The 18,188-nt window shown below is 45.9% G+C and overlaps 1 protein-coding gene across 1 annotated transcript in view; it reads right to left on the bottom strand.

Annotated features, from left to right (window-relative positions):
* Window positions 1–8: 8 nt before the first annotated feature.
* The window catches only part of LOC129678724 (tumor necrosis factor receptor superfamily member 10B-like), a 19,117-nt gene continuing 937 nt past the window's right edge, over window positions 9–18,188 (bottom strand). The window contains exons 2-8 of the mRNA XM_055609602.1: window positions 14,097–14,187; window positions 11,336–11,449; window positions 9,570–9,678; window positions 7,546–7,769; window positions 6,967–7,037; window positions 5,113–5,188; window positions 9–3,433 (exon numbers count right to left, since the gene is read on the bottom strand). Coding sequence (XP_055465577.1) covers window positions 3,108–3,433; window positions 5,113–5,188; window positions 6,967–7,037; window positions 7,546–7,769; window positions 9,570–9,678; window positions 11,336–11,449; window positions 14,097–14,187 — 1,011 coding nt within the window. The 3' untranslated portion in view covers window positions 9–3,107. The remainder of the gene's footprint in view (window positions 3,434–5,112; window positions 5,189–6,966; window positions 7,038–7,545; window positions 7,770–9,569; window positions 9,679–11,335; window positions 11,450–14,096; window positions 14,188–18,188) is intronic.

Raw genomic sequence — 18,188 nt, 5'->3', positions numbered from 1 at the left:
GAGAGAGGTAAGAAAGCACATCACATGTGAGGGTGAAACATATACCCACTGTTGGGGCTGGGTACAGAGCCCAGCAAACCCTCATGTGCAATTCCAGCATCTGCGTGTAGGCGCAATGCTTACACTCAGAAGCCTGCAAGGACACCGATGAGGATAACACTAGGAAGCGGGGTCTCCCTCCTGAAGCTACATGAATGCCACAGCAACAATACAGAATACAGACAAGACAATACAGAATAGCCAGGACAGCCATCTCTAGGTAACTGTCCTGTGTGCCTAGAACCTACTGGAGAAGGTTTTGCCCAAAGGACTGCTGAAAGAATGAGGACTTAGGAAGGTTGTTCGGTGCTTTAGAGCACTTCCTCTTGCAGAGGCCCTGGACTAGCTCCAAGCACCGATGGTGGATCACAACCACCTGTAACTCCAGTTCAAGGGGATCAGATGCCACTGGCTGACCTCTGAGGGCACCAGGCATTCATGTCATGCACATACGTGCAGGCAAAACATTCATTCATACACACCAAAAAATACCAAAATAGACAAAGGCCAGGTATGGTGGCAAACCCTTTTAATCCCAGAACTTGAAAGGCAGATGCAGGCAGATCTCTGAGTTGGAGATCATCCTGGTCTATATAGTTCAAGGTGAACTAAGGCCACATACTGAGACTGTCTCAAAAACAAATCAGTTTAAAAATAAAAAAAAAAAAAAACAATAGGAATCCACAGACAAAAATCTGTATGTGCCAGCTCTCCAGAAATCCCTATCACAGTGTTTTAAAAAGTTATTTCTAGATTTGGGAGGAGCAAACCTATAAATTCCAGTTCTAAGGAGGCCAAGGTAGGACAATTGAGTTTCGGCATTTAGTCTTCTGTACAATGGCCAGATGCTTACAAAGGGCATGGTCCTCAAGAATGGATTTCTGTACCCCAAATGTGGTCCAGGCCTAGATTCACTACAACCGAGAAGTCATGAGTCGGCTAGTATTTCACATTCATATGTACCATGCCTGAGACAGTCTCTGTCCCCTCCTCCCTTGATCCCAAACAGGACTCGGTCACCACTACCTTTAAATGTACATGACCTCATTTGGCACCTCCAACCTAACCTTCCTCCCATCTCCTCACCCTGGCCATAGGTGAGAAGTCCAACAGTATAAAATTGTAAAGGGGGACTCAGGAAACTGGCTTGTCTGCCTAGAACTACAGAAGGTCATAGCTTCTCAGTCTAAGAAGTGGGGAGGCTCAAAACAACAGGAGTCAAGTATATCCCAAACCAAGGCTGATGGTCTGAGATTCCCCAGGAGAGTCGCTAAGGTTGAGTCCACGTAAGACAGCTGAGGAAGCCGGGGAAGGATGTCCACTGGTGATGGCAGCAGCAACAAACAAATTCATTGGTGAAGAATGGAGCTTGCAAGCACTGGCTGCCTGCCTCCTCCTTCCTCATACTCCATGCCCGCCCCCAGCCTACTGGAGAGTAACTCAATCTATGGCAAGTCTTCCCATCACAGCTGCTGTTCTTCATAGTTGCTGTTTCCCTCTCTGGAAATGCCCCAGACACACCCAGAAGTATGCTGTACAATCTCCTAGACACTTCTCAATTTGGATTTTTAAAATTACATTTATGTGTGTGTGCGCGCGCACGCGTGCACACACACATGCCCATGAACCCCATCACATATAGAGGCCAGAAGACAACCTATAGGAGTCTGTTTTCACCTTCCATCATGTGATTTCTGGAGACTGAATTTGAGTCATCGGGCTTGGTGGCAACACCTTTATCTTCTAGCCATCTTCCTGGCTTTCTCAGTTAGGGTTTTATTGCTCTGATGAGACACCATGACCATGGCAACTCTTACATAGAAAAGCATTTAGCTGGGGCTGGCTTACAGTTTAACAGGCTTAGTCCATTATCATGGTGGGAAGCATGGCGGCATCCAGGCAGACATGGTGCTGGAGAGGTGCTGAGAGTTCTACATCTTGATCCACAGGCAGCCAAAGGGGACTCTGTGGTACATGGGAAAGCCCTCCCCCACAGGGACACACCCCTTAACAGTGTGACTCCCTAAGGGCCAAGTATTCAAACACATGAATCTATGGCACCGTACCTATTCAAACCATCACAGTGGTCTAGCACCTCTCAACCTAATCAAGATTAACCACCACACATGCCAGATCATGGACCAGCCTCCCATCACATCACGTGGATACAGTTCTCAAGTCTCTGCTTGCCTGGAAACACCTAACTGTAAACATGTAAATATTTTTCTACCTAAAGAGTTGTTAAACTTAGAGGCTAACCAACTGCAAAATATTTGCTCAGCATGAAGTAGGACCTGCGTCCAGTAAAGAGAACCATAAGACAAAAACAAACAGAAACATAAAGTTATTATATAAACTATTAATAATATAACTTATGATTATGACATTATACAATAATTATCCATAACTATAAATAAACTGTTAAATTATATGTAAACATTATAAAGTTATACAGCTTAAAGGATCCAGTTACACACACCCAGACTGATCAAGTGTCAAGGAGAACTGGAACCCAGCGAGAATCAAGGTCGAGAATCTCTAAGAATCAAGTTGCCTCTTAGAGATTTCAGAGGTCCTTGAAGCCACTGGTTCTCCAGCAGTTAACAAGAAATGGGGATCAGGGTGGACGTGTCACACTAGGTAGTGCTTTTTATGTTCCCTATGTGTGCAAAGCACCAAACTCACTAAGTGAGAAATCACGATTTACAGGTTTGCAGATTCAACACAGCCCGTCTGCAGGTGCTCACTAGCAGGCTAGAGCCAGGGAGGGCTGTGCAGCTGTGTGCTTGAACAGCAGTCTAACCAAGAGCAGTGTCCTTGGTTGGACAAGGCCAAGGACACAAGTTTCTACACTCGGGCTGTTTTGTTCTTCCCTCTTTGACAGAGAGGGGTTGGGCTGGAGGAGGCAGAGTTTGTCTCTGGACAAGGGGTCTTGGTAGACATGTGAAACGAACATTCTGAAGTCTGGGTCTCCCTACATAGCCTTAGCTATCCTGACTTCATTATGTAGACCAGGCTGGCTTCAGACTCATAGAGATCCTCCTGTCTCTGTCCCCTGAGTGCTGAGATTAAAAGTATGAGTCAGCCACACCTGGCTCATCTGTAGACTGTTGATAAATGAACTTCTCTGATTTCACTGCATACTCTTCAATTTTGTCCCGGGCGCATCTTTCTCCCACAGCTTCCAAGGCATCCAGCAGATGGTTGATAGAGGCACCTCGCCCTGTTTGGTTGAGCCACTTCTGCAGCATTTGGTACAAGGCATCACTTTGGGGCTGTGTTTCAGCTCTGATCACTTTAATCTCATTGTCTTTGAGGCCCATCTCCCTCATGAGGCGGTCCCAGGAGTTAAAGGGCACAACATCTGTACAGTAATTGAAGATCCTCTGCAGGGCTACATGAAAGAAAACATGGGGGACGGGTAAGCTGTAAGCACTTCACAAAGGGCGGAGAATCCTAAATCAGATCTAGAAGCCAAGGGTAGGACATTATGCACTCCCCTTGCTGTTCCATGAACGTTGTCGGAGCTCCACCACACCCGAAGCCAACCAAGAATCTGGGTGCTGCAGAGATGGTTTCAGCTGGACTAGTCTTCCAGAGGACACAGGTTCGATTCCCAACACCCTTATGATGGCTCACAACCATCTCTAACTGTAGTCCCAGGAAATCTGATGCCATCTTCCAGCCTCTGCTAGAAGCGGTGCATGGACATAAATGCAGGCGAAACACCATATTTACACAGTAAATTTTTAATATTTTTTTTAAAAATATACTTTAAAAAATCCTGTTCTTGATTAATATAAAAAATAAAAATTATTATACAAAAAAAAAAAATCCTGTTCTGTAAGAGGGTTGTCAGACCAGTGGGGAGAAGGTTCAGAGTGAATGTTTGTGCGCATGTGTGTGTGTGTGTGTGTGTGTGCGCGCGCGCGCGCGCACGCATGTGTATGGAAGGTAGTAGCATATGGCCGAAACCACAGAGGGGAATGGGAATGGGGGGAGTGAGAGCATAGAATCTCAAGGAAAGGAAGGTGTTTAGGCTGTACTCATTCACAGTGAGTGGGGTGTAGGGAAAGGCTATCCACATTTATGAACAGAACGAGGCGGAGCGGTGGAGGACCTTTCCATGCCAGCTGGCCTCCCTCACTGCCGCATCACTACTAGATGTCGGAAAAGAAATGACTGAAAACCTAAACCTGCAGCTAAGTCCTGAGAACTCACTTATAGGGTTGTGATGACGAAGGTGAGGCACGTATGAAACGTGTCACAACCCCAGGAAACAGAAGGAGCGGGGATTTGAATCCCGTAAGCCCAGCAGTCACATGGACAATTCCTAACAGCATTATTTAACCAGTAAGAGGGTTAGAGGCATAGCTCAATTGGTATTTACCCAGCATATGCAAAGCCCTGGGTTCAGTCCCAAGCATTACAGCACTGAGTATGGGGGCTGAAGAGAGCCCAGTGGTTAATGGTAAAAAGTACATAATGCTCCCGCAGGAGCCCTAAGTTCTATTCCCAGAACCTATACAGAACTAACTTACGAAGTAACTAATCATCAAAGGAAACAAGAGTCATTTGATTCAACTCAATACATACAAAATCCATCAACTTATGTAGTCAGTATCTGAAACATTACTCATGAGATGGTTTCCATTCATTTTACATGAAGTCTCTAAGATCAGGTTTGTGGCTTATAGTACAACACATCAAACTAGGTCCGGCCATTTCAGGAGCTTCTAGTCTAAGGTCTGTGGGTATTATTAACACAGGCCAATGTAGCATTCTGGAGGTCTTGGCAGAGTTTGGCGTGGGGACTACAGGAGAAAAAGGAGGGATGGTAGAGAGTGGAAGGACAGAAAGATTCTAACAACAATATGGGACATGGGAAGAGTCCCAGTGGAGACAGAAGGGAGGAGAGGGGCATTTATGATCCCCAAGTCCAGTGACAACAGTGTAGGCTTTGCACCAATCATTATTTGTCTTGGCAGAGCCCTATCTGGCATGCGGACAACAGCTGGAATGCTTTCCCTACTCCCCAGGCTTCTGTGCTGTTGCCTCTGACGAAACACTCACCGTCAATTGGGTCGTATCCATTTGCAGGAACCAGCAGCTTCCTTCCTGTTGGAGAATTCTCAGCTTCCACAGGTTCCTGTAAACCAATAGCAGACACCCTGGTCAGAGTCAGGAGACCTGGAGCCCAGGCCTGATCCTGATTTCCAGACGTAGCTTACAGCACTGCCCCTCTAAGGTCTCTATGGAGACACGGATGAACTTCCTGCTTGAAGGCTCGTGATCAGCGTTCGTGTTCCGTGACAACATGTATGAGCCTGCGTCAGGACTGGACATCCGCTCTATCCTCCAGGGCTTTCCCGTTGGCCAATCCACCCTGGCCCAGGCTTCTTGTAAGACTCAATTGGAGACTACAGAAAGCTTTGCAAAACCCAAGGTCAAGATTTGTTTCAAGGCTTTAACGGTATTTTGCTCACACATCAACTTTCTAAATATTGAAATAAAAACACCAATAGCAATGTTGGCTGGGAAGGCATTTGATACAACCGAATATTAAAAGATATTTTATCCCATTGTGAACCCTAAGACTGTGAACGGTACAAATCTGTTTGTTTAGTGTGATTCAGCCCTAACATAAACGTTCTGTTTATTGTAAACAGGTAGTTGTGGTGTGGCTCAGCCAGCCCTAACACATACCTATTATTCCAAGAGCTTTCTGTACACAGGATTTAATAAAGTTAACCCTAGGTCAAGAGGCAGAGCAAGAAATCAGATAACAGGGATTAAGCAGGAAGAAGGGACTTAGAGATGAAGGGTATTTAAGACAGTATGGAGAAGAGGGAGCTTTAGCTCTTCAGCTCCTTGGCTTTAGATCCCTAGTTCTTGGACTCCTTAGCTCTTTGGCCTTGAGCTTTTGGCCTTCTCCTTCTAGGCCATCAGCTGAGCTAGCAAGCTTTTAGCTTTGGGCTTTTGGCCTTTTCCTTCTGGGACATGAGCTGAGTAGAAAGGTCAGCTGGGTGCTTTCTCTGCCTCTCTGAGCTAGTAGGTTTTCACCCCAGCATCTGGCTCCTGGGTCTCCATTGGTAAAATACAACAATTAAGATTTACATTTTTTTATACAAACAACTGAGTAAGAAATTTGACCATTTAAAAGGTTTTTCAATTGACATGTATGCGTCTGTGTGGATGTATGTCATGAGCAATGAGGGGGAGCTGTGGAGGCCAGAAGAGAGTGTCAGGTGCCCTGGCGCTGGAGATACAGGCAGTTGTGAGCCACCCAATGCAGGTACTGAGAACTGAACCTGGATCCTCTAGAAGAACAGCAAGCACTTTTAATTGCTGAGCAGCAACCTCTCCAGCCCTTAAATTTGACTTTTAAAAGACAACTAGGAGCCAAAGGATAGTGTTATTCCAAAGACAGGAGAAAGACTACCAACCCAAATCATCATAGCCAAATTAATTAATGCAAGCAATTAAATTTTTCTTCATTTCTTTTCTGTTTTTTTAAGACTGGGTTTCTCTGCCTCCCAGAGTGCTTGGATTACAGCCATAGACCTCCGTGCCCAGCTGCAAGCAATTAATTAAAGCAAGTGTTTGAGTCAGGACAGCAACCCAGGGCAGGGGAGATGATGTGCAGCCCCTCAAACACCCTGCTTCTCAGGGATGGAGAGATGGCTCAGTGGTTAAGAGCACTGACTGCTCTTCCAGAGGACCTGGGTTTGATCGGCAGAACCCACATGGCAACTCCCAACTGCCTGTAACTCCAGTTCTGGGGAATCCAATGCCCTCTTCTGACCTCCTCATCACCAGGCATGTACACATAGATCATATGCATACTCATCATACACAAGTAAAATTTTAAAAAAGCCCTACTTCTCAGCAGAGCTACAACCTCTGGGGCCTCACTGCAGGACTGACCTTGTTATGGGGAGAATCATTTCCCATGAGATTCAAACTGGTGTCCGCACTTTCCAAGCCCTGTTCTCGGCCTAGAAGAGAAGGAGGTTTCCATAGCAAGTGGGCAGGGGACTCATCAGCCCTTCTTCACCTGAGCAGAGTGGGCTAGAGTTTCCAACACTAAGTAGATACAGAGGGGCCATTCTCACTTGGGTCTGCTCTCAGGCTGAGAAGGCAGTTGGGGAGAAACAGATTGAACACACCTTGAATCTTTGTCTGGTTCTGCTGTAACCAGAGCTGGCCCTGGCCCTCTACAATCCTGAGTTTTGTCCTCAGCTGAGTTGATGCCTCTTTGTCCTGACCAGGCCCCACTCTCTCAGCCTTTGTTAAGCGAATGAGGGAATGGTCAGTGAGATGAACTGGCGAGTCTGTGTTTTTGAGTTTTGGGGGAAGTGGGAGGTGATATATGAATCACAGGAGCAAGAGAGAGCTAGGCTCTGGGGACACTGGGGTTTGCGACACGGGGAGGGAGACTCTGAAGATCAGGTCAGGGAGACTCAGATTCAGTGTCCAGGGGGCCCACCCTCAGCCAGTACTCACGTGGGCAGGCTCTTTTTATATGCCGCAATACCATACTCCATGGTTGAGTCTTCCGCCAAGCAACATAAGCTAAAATCAGCAGGGCCAGCAGGGCCAGCAGGGCCAGCAGGGCCAGCGGCACTGCTATGCTCACAACGAGATGACTTGTCCCAGCATTTTGGGGTACACACTTCCGGTCTGTCTTTGGGGTACAGGGAGTCACTTCCTCTTTCCCATCAGTGCACCTGAGCACACACAAGGAACAAGTGATACAATTTTGTAAGAAGGCTGCTAGCCAGATGCGATGAAAGGGGAGTCACCCATTCTGCCCAATGTCCCTGAAATGGTATTAAAGGAAGGACAGGCTCCTCCCGTCCAAATATGTCCCTACATCTGGGTACACACAGTGCAGCCCTTGGGGAACCCTCTGTAGGCATGGTGGCAGCCCTTCTGCCTTTTCTGCAGAGCGTGTGCTGAGCTGTCCTGGGCGACAGGGAGAGCCTAAGTTAGGAAGGGGAAGGTCAGAAGCTTGGTGGCCACCACAGAGCCATTTCCCTTAGTCAACCTTTAATAAACAGGTCTCTTTACCAACTAGAGCAACCACCAAGTGGTCAGGGAAAAGTAAATGAACTATTTTCCTTCAAACTCCTAAAGTGAGGTTGGCTCAGGTAGCTCTGAGAACCCCGAGGCGCGCACACGCGCACACACACACACTCTGTAGCCCCTGAGCAGCTCGGTCAGAGTTCACTGCCGCCAGCCCCCACCCTACCCCACCCCAGCAAGATCTGTCAGTGCCCCTCCTTCCTGCTCCAGCCTGCACTGCCAAAGGAGCGGCCAAAATAATGGTTCCTGTCAAAATGGCAGCTCCTGTCAGAAAGGTTGATGCCTCTTCAGTGTCCTGCCATCCTCAGTGTTCTGCCACCTTTTGTTATCCCTGATGACAGTGGTGACACCTTTCCTGCCTCAGCAACTCAAGGGAGCTGTCCACTGTGGCAGCATCTCTTCTCCAGTTTTTGTTGGTTGTTCATGCTGATGGAAGCTGCAGGGAAAGGCTTCCCTCTCATGGACTCCCTTTATAAACTTTGTAATCCCTCAAGGCAGGAAAGTGACCAGGCCCCTCCCTCAGACCTCTGTAATGATTGAAACAGCATTTCCAGCACCTGTAACTGTCACAAGGTCATCTCCAGGCCCTCAATAGGACCCATTCTAGGTTATGCTAATTTGGGGTGAATAATCTGAACAGAAACCTACCAATCCCTGAACAGGAAAAACCCCTAATCTCTGACCCACCTAAACTCAGGACCTGAAATCCCACCAATCCTCACTCTGGAAATTTCTTCCCTGAAAAGCTCTGCCCCCTAAGAAATCCTACATAAATCCTGCACCTTGTTCACCTCCCTGCTGTCCTCTCCAGGAGCAAGGGAAACCATACCTTGGATTTGTCCCTCCACACTTCGGACCCTCCAATAAATATTTTTGCTGCCTAACATGACTCTCTCATCAGATGAAGCCATGAAGCTATTATGTCTCAGGATGCCTCTCCATTGGGACACTAGCACACCTCGGAGCTGTGTGGTTCCTAGGCTCCCAATCCCAGGATACCCTTTCATCTGAACAGGAACACACACACACACACACACACACACACACACACACTGAGCTCCTCCTTATGTCTTTTGCAGGATAAAACACTTTTGTCTTTCTATAAAGAGGCTTTTCTAGAGGCCTCTTCATGCACAAGAATTCCCAAGTGGAGTAAATAAAAACACAAGCTGGCCTATGTTGTGCCCCTCATTCTCATGCTATGTATCTACGGACAGTAGACAAAGAACGGGTAGAAAAGGACATGAAGGGGCTGCTGAGTGGTGGGGGACAGGGATATGGAGAGACTTGCATTTGGATATGGAGAAACCCCAAGGATTTAGGGAGACTCTGTGGTATGGGAACTCCACAGAATCAGGGAAAGAAAAGGATGCAAGGAAGGTTGGGTCTTCTGGGGTTCCTCTGTGCTTGTAGGAGTTCCAGGGCCCCTGTGTCATACTTACAGAGAGCATTTCTTGCAGTACTCAGTTAAGTTGTTATTTTTAAAAGTGCCTGATTTGCACTGACACTCCGTGTTCCTGGTTGAGGTGCATCTGCTTTTTTCATCTTCATCTGTAAGAGTTTGAGGAATGAGTTTTCCTGGTCACCATATTAACACTTCCTCATGACACAGTTCCTTCTGCTTCAGCTCAGCTGAACTTAGGAAGTAATAGCAAGGACCAGTTTCTATAACACCCCGGAGGCATGAAGATGATGGCTCCCATGAGCAGCTATGCGTACTCAGAGCCATGCAAAAAAAGAGCACAATTTATTGACCTCATGCATCATATTTGGGAGGAAAAGTCTTTTAAAGATCATGAAGACAGCTGCAAGGGATGTACACAGAATGATCTTCAAGCTCCTAGAATCCTTAAGGGGGAACCTTATGAAGCAGAGACTGAGTGCTCACACATGCCAAGAGCTCAGAGCTTGGAACAAGACAGCGTGGCCTGGAACCAGCTGGGAACCCCGCCCAAAGCCACTCACTCACTACCTTTTTTTTTTTTTTTTTTTTTTTTGTTACTATGATAGTTAACTTGGTAAGACCTAGAATCATCTGAGAGACAGGCCTCCAGGAATGTCTGTGGAGATTATTTTGACTAAGCCAATTGGGTGGGAAGACTCATACACTCTGAAACTAGCTTTCTGAGCTGTATAAAAAGGAGAAAGCGAGCAGCACACACAAACCTATTACTCGCTGGGAATGTGATTTGAGCAGTTGCTTCAAGCTCCTGCCACCTTGGCTTCCCTCCAATGAGGGACAGGACTCTTAAACTGTGAGCCAGTTCAACCCCTCCTTCCTTAAGCTGCCTCTGTCAGAGCTTTCACCACAACAAGTAAAACTACAACACAAAAGACACTAAAACAATAAGCTAAACATGTTAGCAGGCCCACAACAGGAAAGATGAATGCGTGTTGAAGATTTTGCAGAAGGTTCTAGAAGTAGAAAGCAGCCAACCCGAATAAGCTGATGACTCTTGAGGATAAGGATAGAACATAGCATGTCATCCACAACTGAAGACTGACCACAGGAACCAGGGGAGACTTCCTTTCTAGGTTCCTTTCTTTTCGAGGCTGGTATTACAACCCATGACCCACACTTCTGACTTCCACTCCTGGAAAATGCAAAGCAGGCCACTACCCGTGATAATTCAAGATTTGCTAGTGGGTATCAAATCCACTGCAGAGTTGAGGTGTCTCATGCTGGACCCAGAATGGAATTATGCCCTATTCCAAATGTGCAGGACCCTTTACTCCTCCATTCTAGACCGCTGGCTGGAGATCTCCCTGTTCTTCTTAGAATCCTGTATCTATCCTTCAAGGCCCAGCTCTAATATCATGTGCTCTATGGAGCCACAGCATTCCTTGGGGCAAGTCCTTGCTCAGCTGGCACCCGGGTGCTTCCTGTTCACCAACTGTGCCAAGTTTATAAGTCGATGGATGGGAAGGCAGTGGGCACCGCTCCATAATGCATCTGGTGTTAGCAGGGTGGGCCCTCCACAGGGCAGACTGGTTTCTATCTCATTCTCAGCTGAAGGTCTCAATGATTCTAAAACACAATTCTGAAACAAATTAGTTCTTCAGGGGTTTTGTTTTTGAACTAAAGACAAGCAGAGAACAAGGCAGGATGAAGACCAGGTTGGACTGGAATTGAGATTTCGGAGTCCACAGCAGTTATGATTCCCACGTCCCCAGCCCCACTCATGGAAAGATCCCCTTTGTTCTGTACCTTCCTTACAGACTTTGCAGCGTTCGCACGAAGGCAGTTTGTTGGGGGAGCTGGTGAAGTCGACACCATCCTGGCAGAGCTCACAAACCCCAGTCTCTTCTGATAGGTAGGAGCCTGAGGAGGGAAAGAAAAATGGTGACAGAAACCTCAGGATTCCCAGAGATGTGGTGAAGACCTGTGTCCTAGTCAGACATACCTGGGAAGCAGGGTGGTCACAACCGAGGAATTGTATTCATTAGATTGGCTGTGGGGATGTCTATGGAACATTCTTTTCTCCTTTTGATTTTTTTTTTTTTTTAAGACAGGGTCTTACTACATAGCCCTAGCTAGGCTAGAACTCACTATATAGGTTAGCAACAGCTCAAGGCAAGACTGGTCTACATAAGCAATTCCAGGACAGCCAGGGCTAAATAGGGAGACTCTCTTTCCCAATAAAAAGAAAGAGGGTTATGAAAGAATATTATGAATCTTGGCACAGCAACAAAGTAGGTAACTTGTAAAATAGACAAATACCTATATGGGCAGACTATGGAAAATCAACTCAAGCTGAAGCAATCTGGTACCCATTCTCTTTCTTGCTGTATCACTGTCCAGCACTCAGGACCACATCCCCATCAGGCTGGGAGAGGTTTGCCTCTACTGATTGGAGTAGCAGATACTGTTCCTACTGACATTGTACACTGGAGGAACAGGAGGTGGCACCGTCTGCCCTCTGCTATGCCCCCGCCACCCAGCAGAGCTGGCCTGTCCTCAAGATTGGTGGCTCCAGCACAGAGTCACCTCCATGGGAACTGTCTCAGCACCTGCCACCGGCTCTATTCATTCTATTCATTCCTGGAAGGAGGCTGAAGCCACAGCCAAAAGAAAGTGAGGCAGCTGCTTTAAGAGGCCAAGGAGCAGTGTGCCTCTGCAGTGGTACCCAGACACAGGGAGCAGCCAGAGACCGCAGAGTTGTAATGGTCCTCTCGGAAGGAATAGGGATTATGTTAAAGAGATGGTTGTGACCTCTGCTTTTGCCTATAAGACTATCAAGACACTGCACTCCAACAAATTGTACTGGGGAAAGAAAAAGGATGAAGCCTATGGGTAGGTGGAGACAGAAACTTATACAGAGGGAGAGTTGCAACTTGTCAGACCACCCTGCAAGAACAGAATCGGGACAAAATAATTATGGGTCAATAATTCCGGGGCTGGAGAGATAGCTCAGAGGTTAAGAGCACTGGCTGCTCTTCCAGAGGTCCTGAGTTCAATTTCCAGCAACCACAAGGCAGCTCATGACTGTCTGTAACTCCAGTTCCAGGGGATCCTACACCCTCACACAGACATACATGCAGGCAAAGCATCAGTGCTCATAAAATGAAAGTAAATAATCCATTAAAAAAGTATGAAAACAGATGGTCATGGTGGTGCACGCCTATAATCCCAGCACTCAGGGAGGCAGAGGCAGGCAGATCTCTTGAGCCAAGAGGCCAGCGTGGTCTACAAAGTAAGTCTAGGACAACCAAGGCTACACCTGGTTGAAAAACAACACCAAAATATGAAAACAAAACAACAACATAACTCTGGTCCCTACTTAACCCTAAGTTTTATGTCAAGATAGACCTGGGGAGACACTAGACCTTCTATCTGTTTCCAATATGGCTAGAATAGACAAATCTTCTCGTGAATTTCAATATCAATGACCTTTTTTCCTATAATTTTTTTTTTGTTGATTATTTATGAATTTCACATCATGCATCCCAACCTCGCTCATTTCCTGGCCCTTCCATATCTACATCTATGCTTGTAACCTTCCCCCAAATGAGAAAACAGAAAAAAAAAAAAAAAATCTCACAGTTGAGGCTGTGGTGTGTCCCACAGTATACCCTTTTGTGCATACATCATTACTTGCAAATGTTCACGCAATGAGTTGTCTGGTTTGAAGCCTTTGGCTTTTGAAAGCTACACCATCAATACTGAATTTTCACTGGGACTTCTCTCAGATGTTCTGTTGTTGCCCTGGGTCATAAAGGACCTGTAGCTTTTGTTCAGCAGGACCGGCCCCTTCATGGGCTCTAGCAGCTCACAGGTGGGATAGATGTTCAAGTGGGCCAGCTCAAAGCCCTGGATCAGGGTCAGGGTGATAGATGAGTTGGTCAGCCCATCAGTTCTCCCATACTCGTGCCATCTGGACTAGCTCTCCAGCACTGCCCAGGTGAGGGACAGGGCCAGTTCTCCTGTCAATTACTTTTTTTTGACTGGCTTCATTATTGAGGATCATGGTAGAGCCTGGCTTGTTAGGAATGTCAGAGCACAGACTCTGACCTTGATAATTCTGGTTAATAAGACTAGGCTGGGAGCTACCAACGGTTCCAAGAAAAGTTAAGATGAGTGAAAAGTATGCGAACACATCTGGTTTCTATGGTTTTATGACTGTAAGGCACCCAGAATTCACACAATACAAATAAATGAATGGTAACTGGCCAGCAGTGTTGGAGCTAGAGCTTAATGATAATGTGTACATCTAGCCATAGGTTGGATCCAGAAAAAAATAAAAAAAGAAAGAAAAGGAAGGAAAAGAAAAGATTAAGGAACTGGATTAAAGAACAGCAAACTCATAGAAAACATGGAGATAAATATCCATGATCTTGGATTTAGAAGATGATCAATAAGTATCTATGGCAGAAAAGTCATGGGAACTGCAAGGACCAGAAGATTGGAAGAACATGGAGCCAGAGGTGGGCAATCAGGGACAAAGACTGGCAATCAGTCTAGAATGTACCTGCTGGACAGTTTGGTGGATTCCGCTTCAGTCTCTGTAGGTCAACTGTGCCATTATGGACTGGCCCAGCTGTCACTAGACCAAAGGAACTCTGTGGAAACAAGGCAGGAACTGCATTAAGTGGTGTTTGGGTCTCACCATCACAAGGCCATCTCACATTGTCGTCCCCCCGGCCCCCCGCTTCTAAAAGACATGAAGCTTAGGCCCTTTCCCTATTCTAAAACTGTATACTAATTATTTGTGTTCATATTCCTCTCTTTGCTTCTTGAAGCTGCCCAAGTCATAGAAACTTGAACTACTCCTCTCTTTTGCTCTTTCCTGTTAAAAAAAAAAAGGTTTATATATACATACATAAAATAAAAATTTTATTTTCTCAAGTAGAAACAGCATGCATCTTCTAATATACTGTCTTGTATCATGTATGAGTAATCATAGGTGTGACTAATTATAGGTGTGACTGCTTCTGTCTTTCTGTATCTGTCTCTCTCTCTCTCACACACACAGTTTTTTAAAAATGCAGTCAAGACCCGAGACGATGGTTCAGTGGACACTACACTTGCCATACAAGCATGAGGACCTGAGGTCAGATTCCCAAAACTCGTATAAAGCCAGGCACAACAGCACAAATCTGAAACCCCAGGACTCCCAGGGCTGAATGGAGATAGAGAATTCCTAGAAGCTCATGGGCCAACCAGCAGCATACTTAGTGGTGAACGAGAGAGATCCTGCTACAAACTCAGTAGAAGGGAAGAACTGACACCTGAGGTCGGCCTCTGATCTCCAAACACATCCCACGGCACTGCACTCAATGACTGGCTGTGATGGCTATTCCCGGATGTCAACCAGACTACATTGGTAATGAACTATAAAGCAGAAATGGAGGACACGCTTGTGATCCGGATATTGAGGCTAGAAGACACAGGCTTTTGATCTGGATATCGAGGTGAGATGATGCTTTAGATTCAGATTTACACATGAACTAAAGAACTCAGATCTTGAGGCACACTTTTAATCTGGGCCAACCCTTCTGCTGACTTCTTAGCTAGGGTTTATTGCTGTGAAGAGACACCATGACGACGGCAACTCCATTATCATCATGGCAACCTGCAGGCAGACATGGTGCTGGAGGAGCCAAGGTCTACACCTTGATCTGTAGACAGCAGCAAGGAGACTGTGGCTCACACTGGGTATAGCTTGAGCATATAAGACCTTAGAGGCCACACCCACAATGACACACTTCCTCCAGCAAGGCCACACCTCCTAATAGTACCACTTCTTATGGCCAAACATTCAAATACATGAGTTTATGGGGTCATAACGTGGTGGTTTGAACAGGTATGGGGACCTGATGAAAAAGGTTTCATAGGAGAAGAATTTTAGTACATAGTCTAGAGACTGTTCTTGTGATATTTTGAAGAGTGTGGCTGCTTTTTTGCCCTTGTCCTAAGAGTCTGCCTGAGGCTAAGGTGAAGAGATTTAGATTAATTGCATTGGCAAAGGAGATCTCAAAACAGCCTAGTATAATTTCTGATCTGTGGCTCACTCCTTTTTTTTTTTTAGGATTTATTTATTTATTATTTAGACAACACACCAGAAGAGGGCACCAGATGTCACTATTAATGGTTATGAGCTACTATGTGGTTCCTGGAAATTGAACTCAGGATATTTGGAGCAGCCAGTGTTCTTAACACTCTGAATCACCTCTCTAGCCCCAGTGGCTCACTCTTATGAAGAACATTTTGATGAAACAGAGCAAGCTGAGGAGGGAAAAAAATACAAAATGTATGGTTCAAGGATTAAAGGGGCACCAGGAAGTGAGATGGAGCTAAATCCTGTGTTCAAGGAGATAAACAAATTAAAGATATTAAATGGAATTAAGGAAGTAGTGAATTCGGGACAAGATCCTACCCAGTTAAGCTTCCACCCTGTGAAAAGGAGCTAAAGAAAAGTTTAGGTCCAGATGTGGTGGTACACACCTTTAATCCTAGCACTCAGGAGACAGAGGTGATGCATACAGATCTCTGAGTTCCCAGGTCAGCCTGGTCTTACAGAGCTAGTTCCAGGACAGCCAAGTTTAGGCAGTGAAGGAAACCACCAAAAACACAGAGCTTGTGAAGCCGTAATGAAAGGAGGGGGCCTTGTTCCAGCCTCAGCAAAGAGCAGAACTTGACAGCACTGGCCACGCGGTTCTGGCTTTAGAGTCAAGGGTAAAAGAAGGGGGTTATGGAATCCCCCCTCTGAGACTAAAAAAAGCCACTGAGGCCAGGCAGGTTACACAGTTGTTTCTGCATGGAGGCCCCAGGATGTTAGCGATGCTGAAGCCATGGGAGACCCACCTAAGATAGCTGCTAAAAAGGGGTTAGGAGGTGGGAAATAGACTAGGAGAAAGAAGTGTGTTTCAGTCAACAAAGCTGAAAGGAGCTGGCCATCTGAAGAGCCTTTTGACATCAGACAAGGAGATGAAGGCTTTGGAGCTTGCCCGGCTGGTGTTCAGTCTCCTTTGGTGCACTATTTCCTCAGGGAAATTTCCTTTCGTTATTTTGGAATGATAATGTATATCCTGTGCCCTGATATGTTAAACGTATATGATCTGCTTTTTGAATTTGATATTATAGGGGATTACAGTTAAAAGGCTGCATGAATCTCAGAAGATACTTTGAACATTGTTGAGACTGTGATAAACTGAAGTGGGACTAAATGCATTTTGCATTATGTTATTGCTATAAGCCTATGGGAGTCAGGGAGCAGAATGTGGTAGTTTGAGTAGGTTTGAGTTTCACACGTTTGAATGCTTAGCCCACAGAGAGTGGCACTAACAGGAGGTGTGGTCTTTCTTGTTGGAGGAAGTGTATCACTGTAGAGGTGGGCTTTAAGGTCTTATATATGCTCAAGCTACACCCAGCATGCCACACAGTCTACTGCTGCTGCCTGCAGATAGAGGTGTAGAACTCTCAGCTCCTCACCCAGCACCATGTCTGCCTGCACACTGCCACACTTCCTGCCATGATGATAATGGACTAAACCTCTGAAACTGTAAGCCAGCCCCAATTAAATGTTTTGTTCATAAGGGCTGTCGTGGTGTCTCTTCACAGCAATGAAACCCTAACTAAGACAAGTGTGCACACACAAAGATTTTTAAAAAATGATTCAGGTATACATTAGGAAAAACTTAACACCGTAATCATTTTAAACATAGAGGCCAGCAATGCTAACTGCATTTACACTGTCATGTAAACAAAATCCAGAATTTCTTCTCATCTTGCTAAACTCTAAGTCTCTACCCATTAAAATAACAAACTTTCTCTCTCTCATTCTGCCTGCCTGCCTTCCTTCCTTCCTTCTTTCTGCCTGTTTTTCGAGTGGCTAAAATAGTGCCAAAAGTAGCTACAAACCAAAAAAGTATGGGAAAAAAAATGGCTCTTATGCAGGGCCGTCTGGCTCTAATTGAACATGTCCTAACTTTGGTTCCCACTTTCATTCAAGTTTTGTTTTGTTTTGTTTTTTCCCAGACATAAGCATGTTCCTCCTCAACAGTGAAGTGTTAAAACAGAAGGTGGAGTCGGGCATGGCGGCCGACTTTAATCCCAGCACTGAGGAGGCAGAGGCGAGCGGATCGTTGTGAGTTTCAGGCCAGCCTGGTCTACAAAGAGAGTCCAGGACAGTCAAGGCTACACAGAGAAACCCTGTCTCGAAAAAACCAAGAAAACAAAACAACAAAAAAAACAGAAGGTGGAGAACTGTAACCAGCCTGATGGAAATGAATCTATAATAATATGAATATAACATAACACACACACATAGAGTCTCTCAGGAGACACTTGTGAGCCGCTCTATTAGAAATCAGACACAATGGATTTCAAGAAACTGGAATTCCCCTCAACAATCTCATGTTGGCCGAAGGCGCAAAAGCCAGATTCCAGCCCTACTCGGGCCTTTTTACTCTTTTTAAACCCAACAATGTGCAGACTCCAAAAAGAAAAGACTGCAAAAGACGCAATCACGTGACTGGAAATGAACTGGAAAGTTCTTTTCGCCAAAGCTATCGCTGGGCAGAGCGCCCTCTCCTGGCTGGGGGGGGGGGGGGGCGGCAGG

Source organism: Psammomys obesus, unplaced genomic scaffold (assembly GCF_907164565.1).
Source record: "Psammomys obesus unplaced genomic scaffold, mPsaObe1.curated_primary_1811, whole genome shotgun sequence".
Classification (NCBI taxonomy): Eukaryota; Metazoa; Chordata; class Mammalia; order Rodentia; family Muridae; genus Psammomys; species Psammomys obesus.
This window is presented reverse-complemented; position numbering and strand designations above follow the sequence as displayed.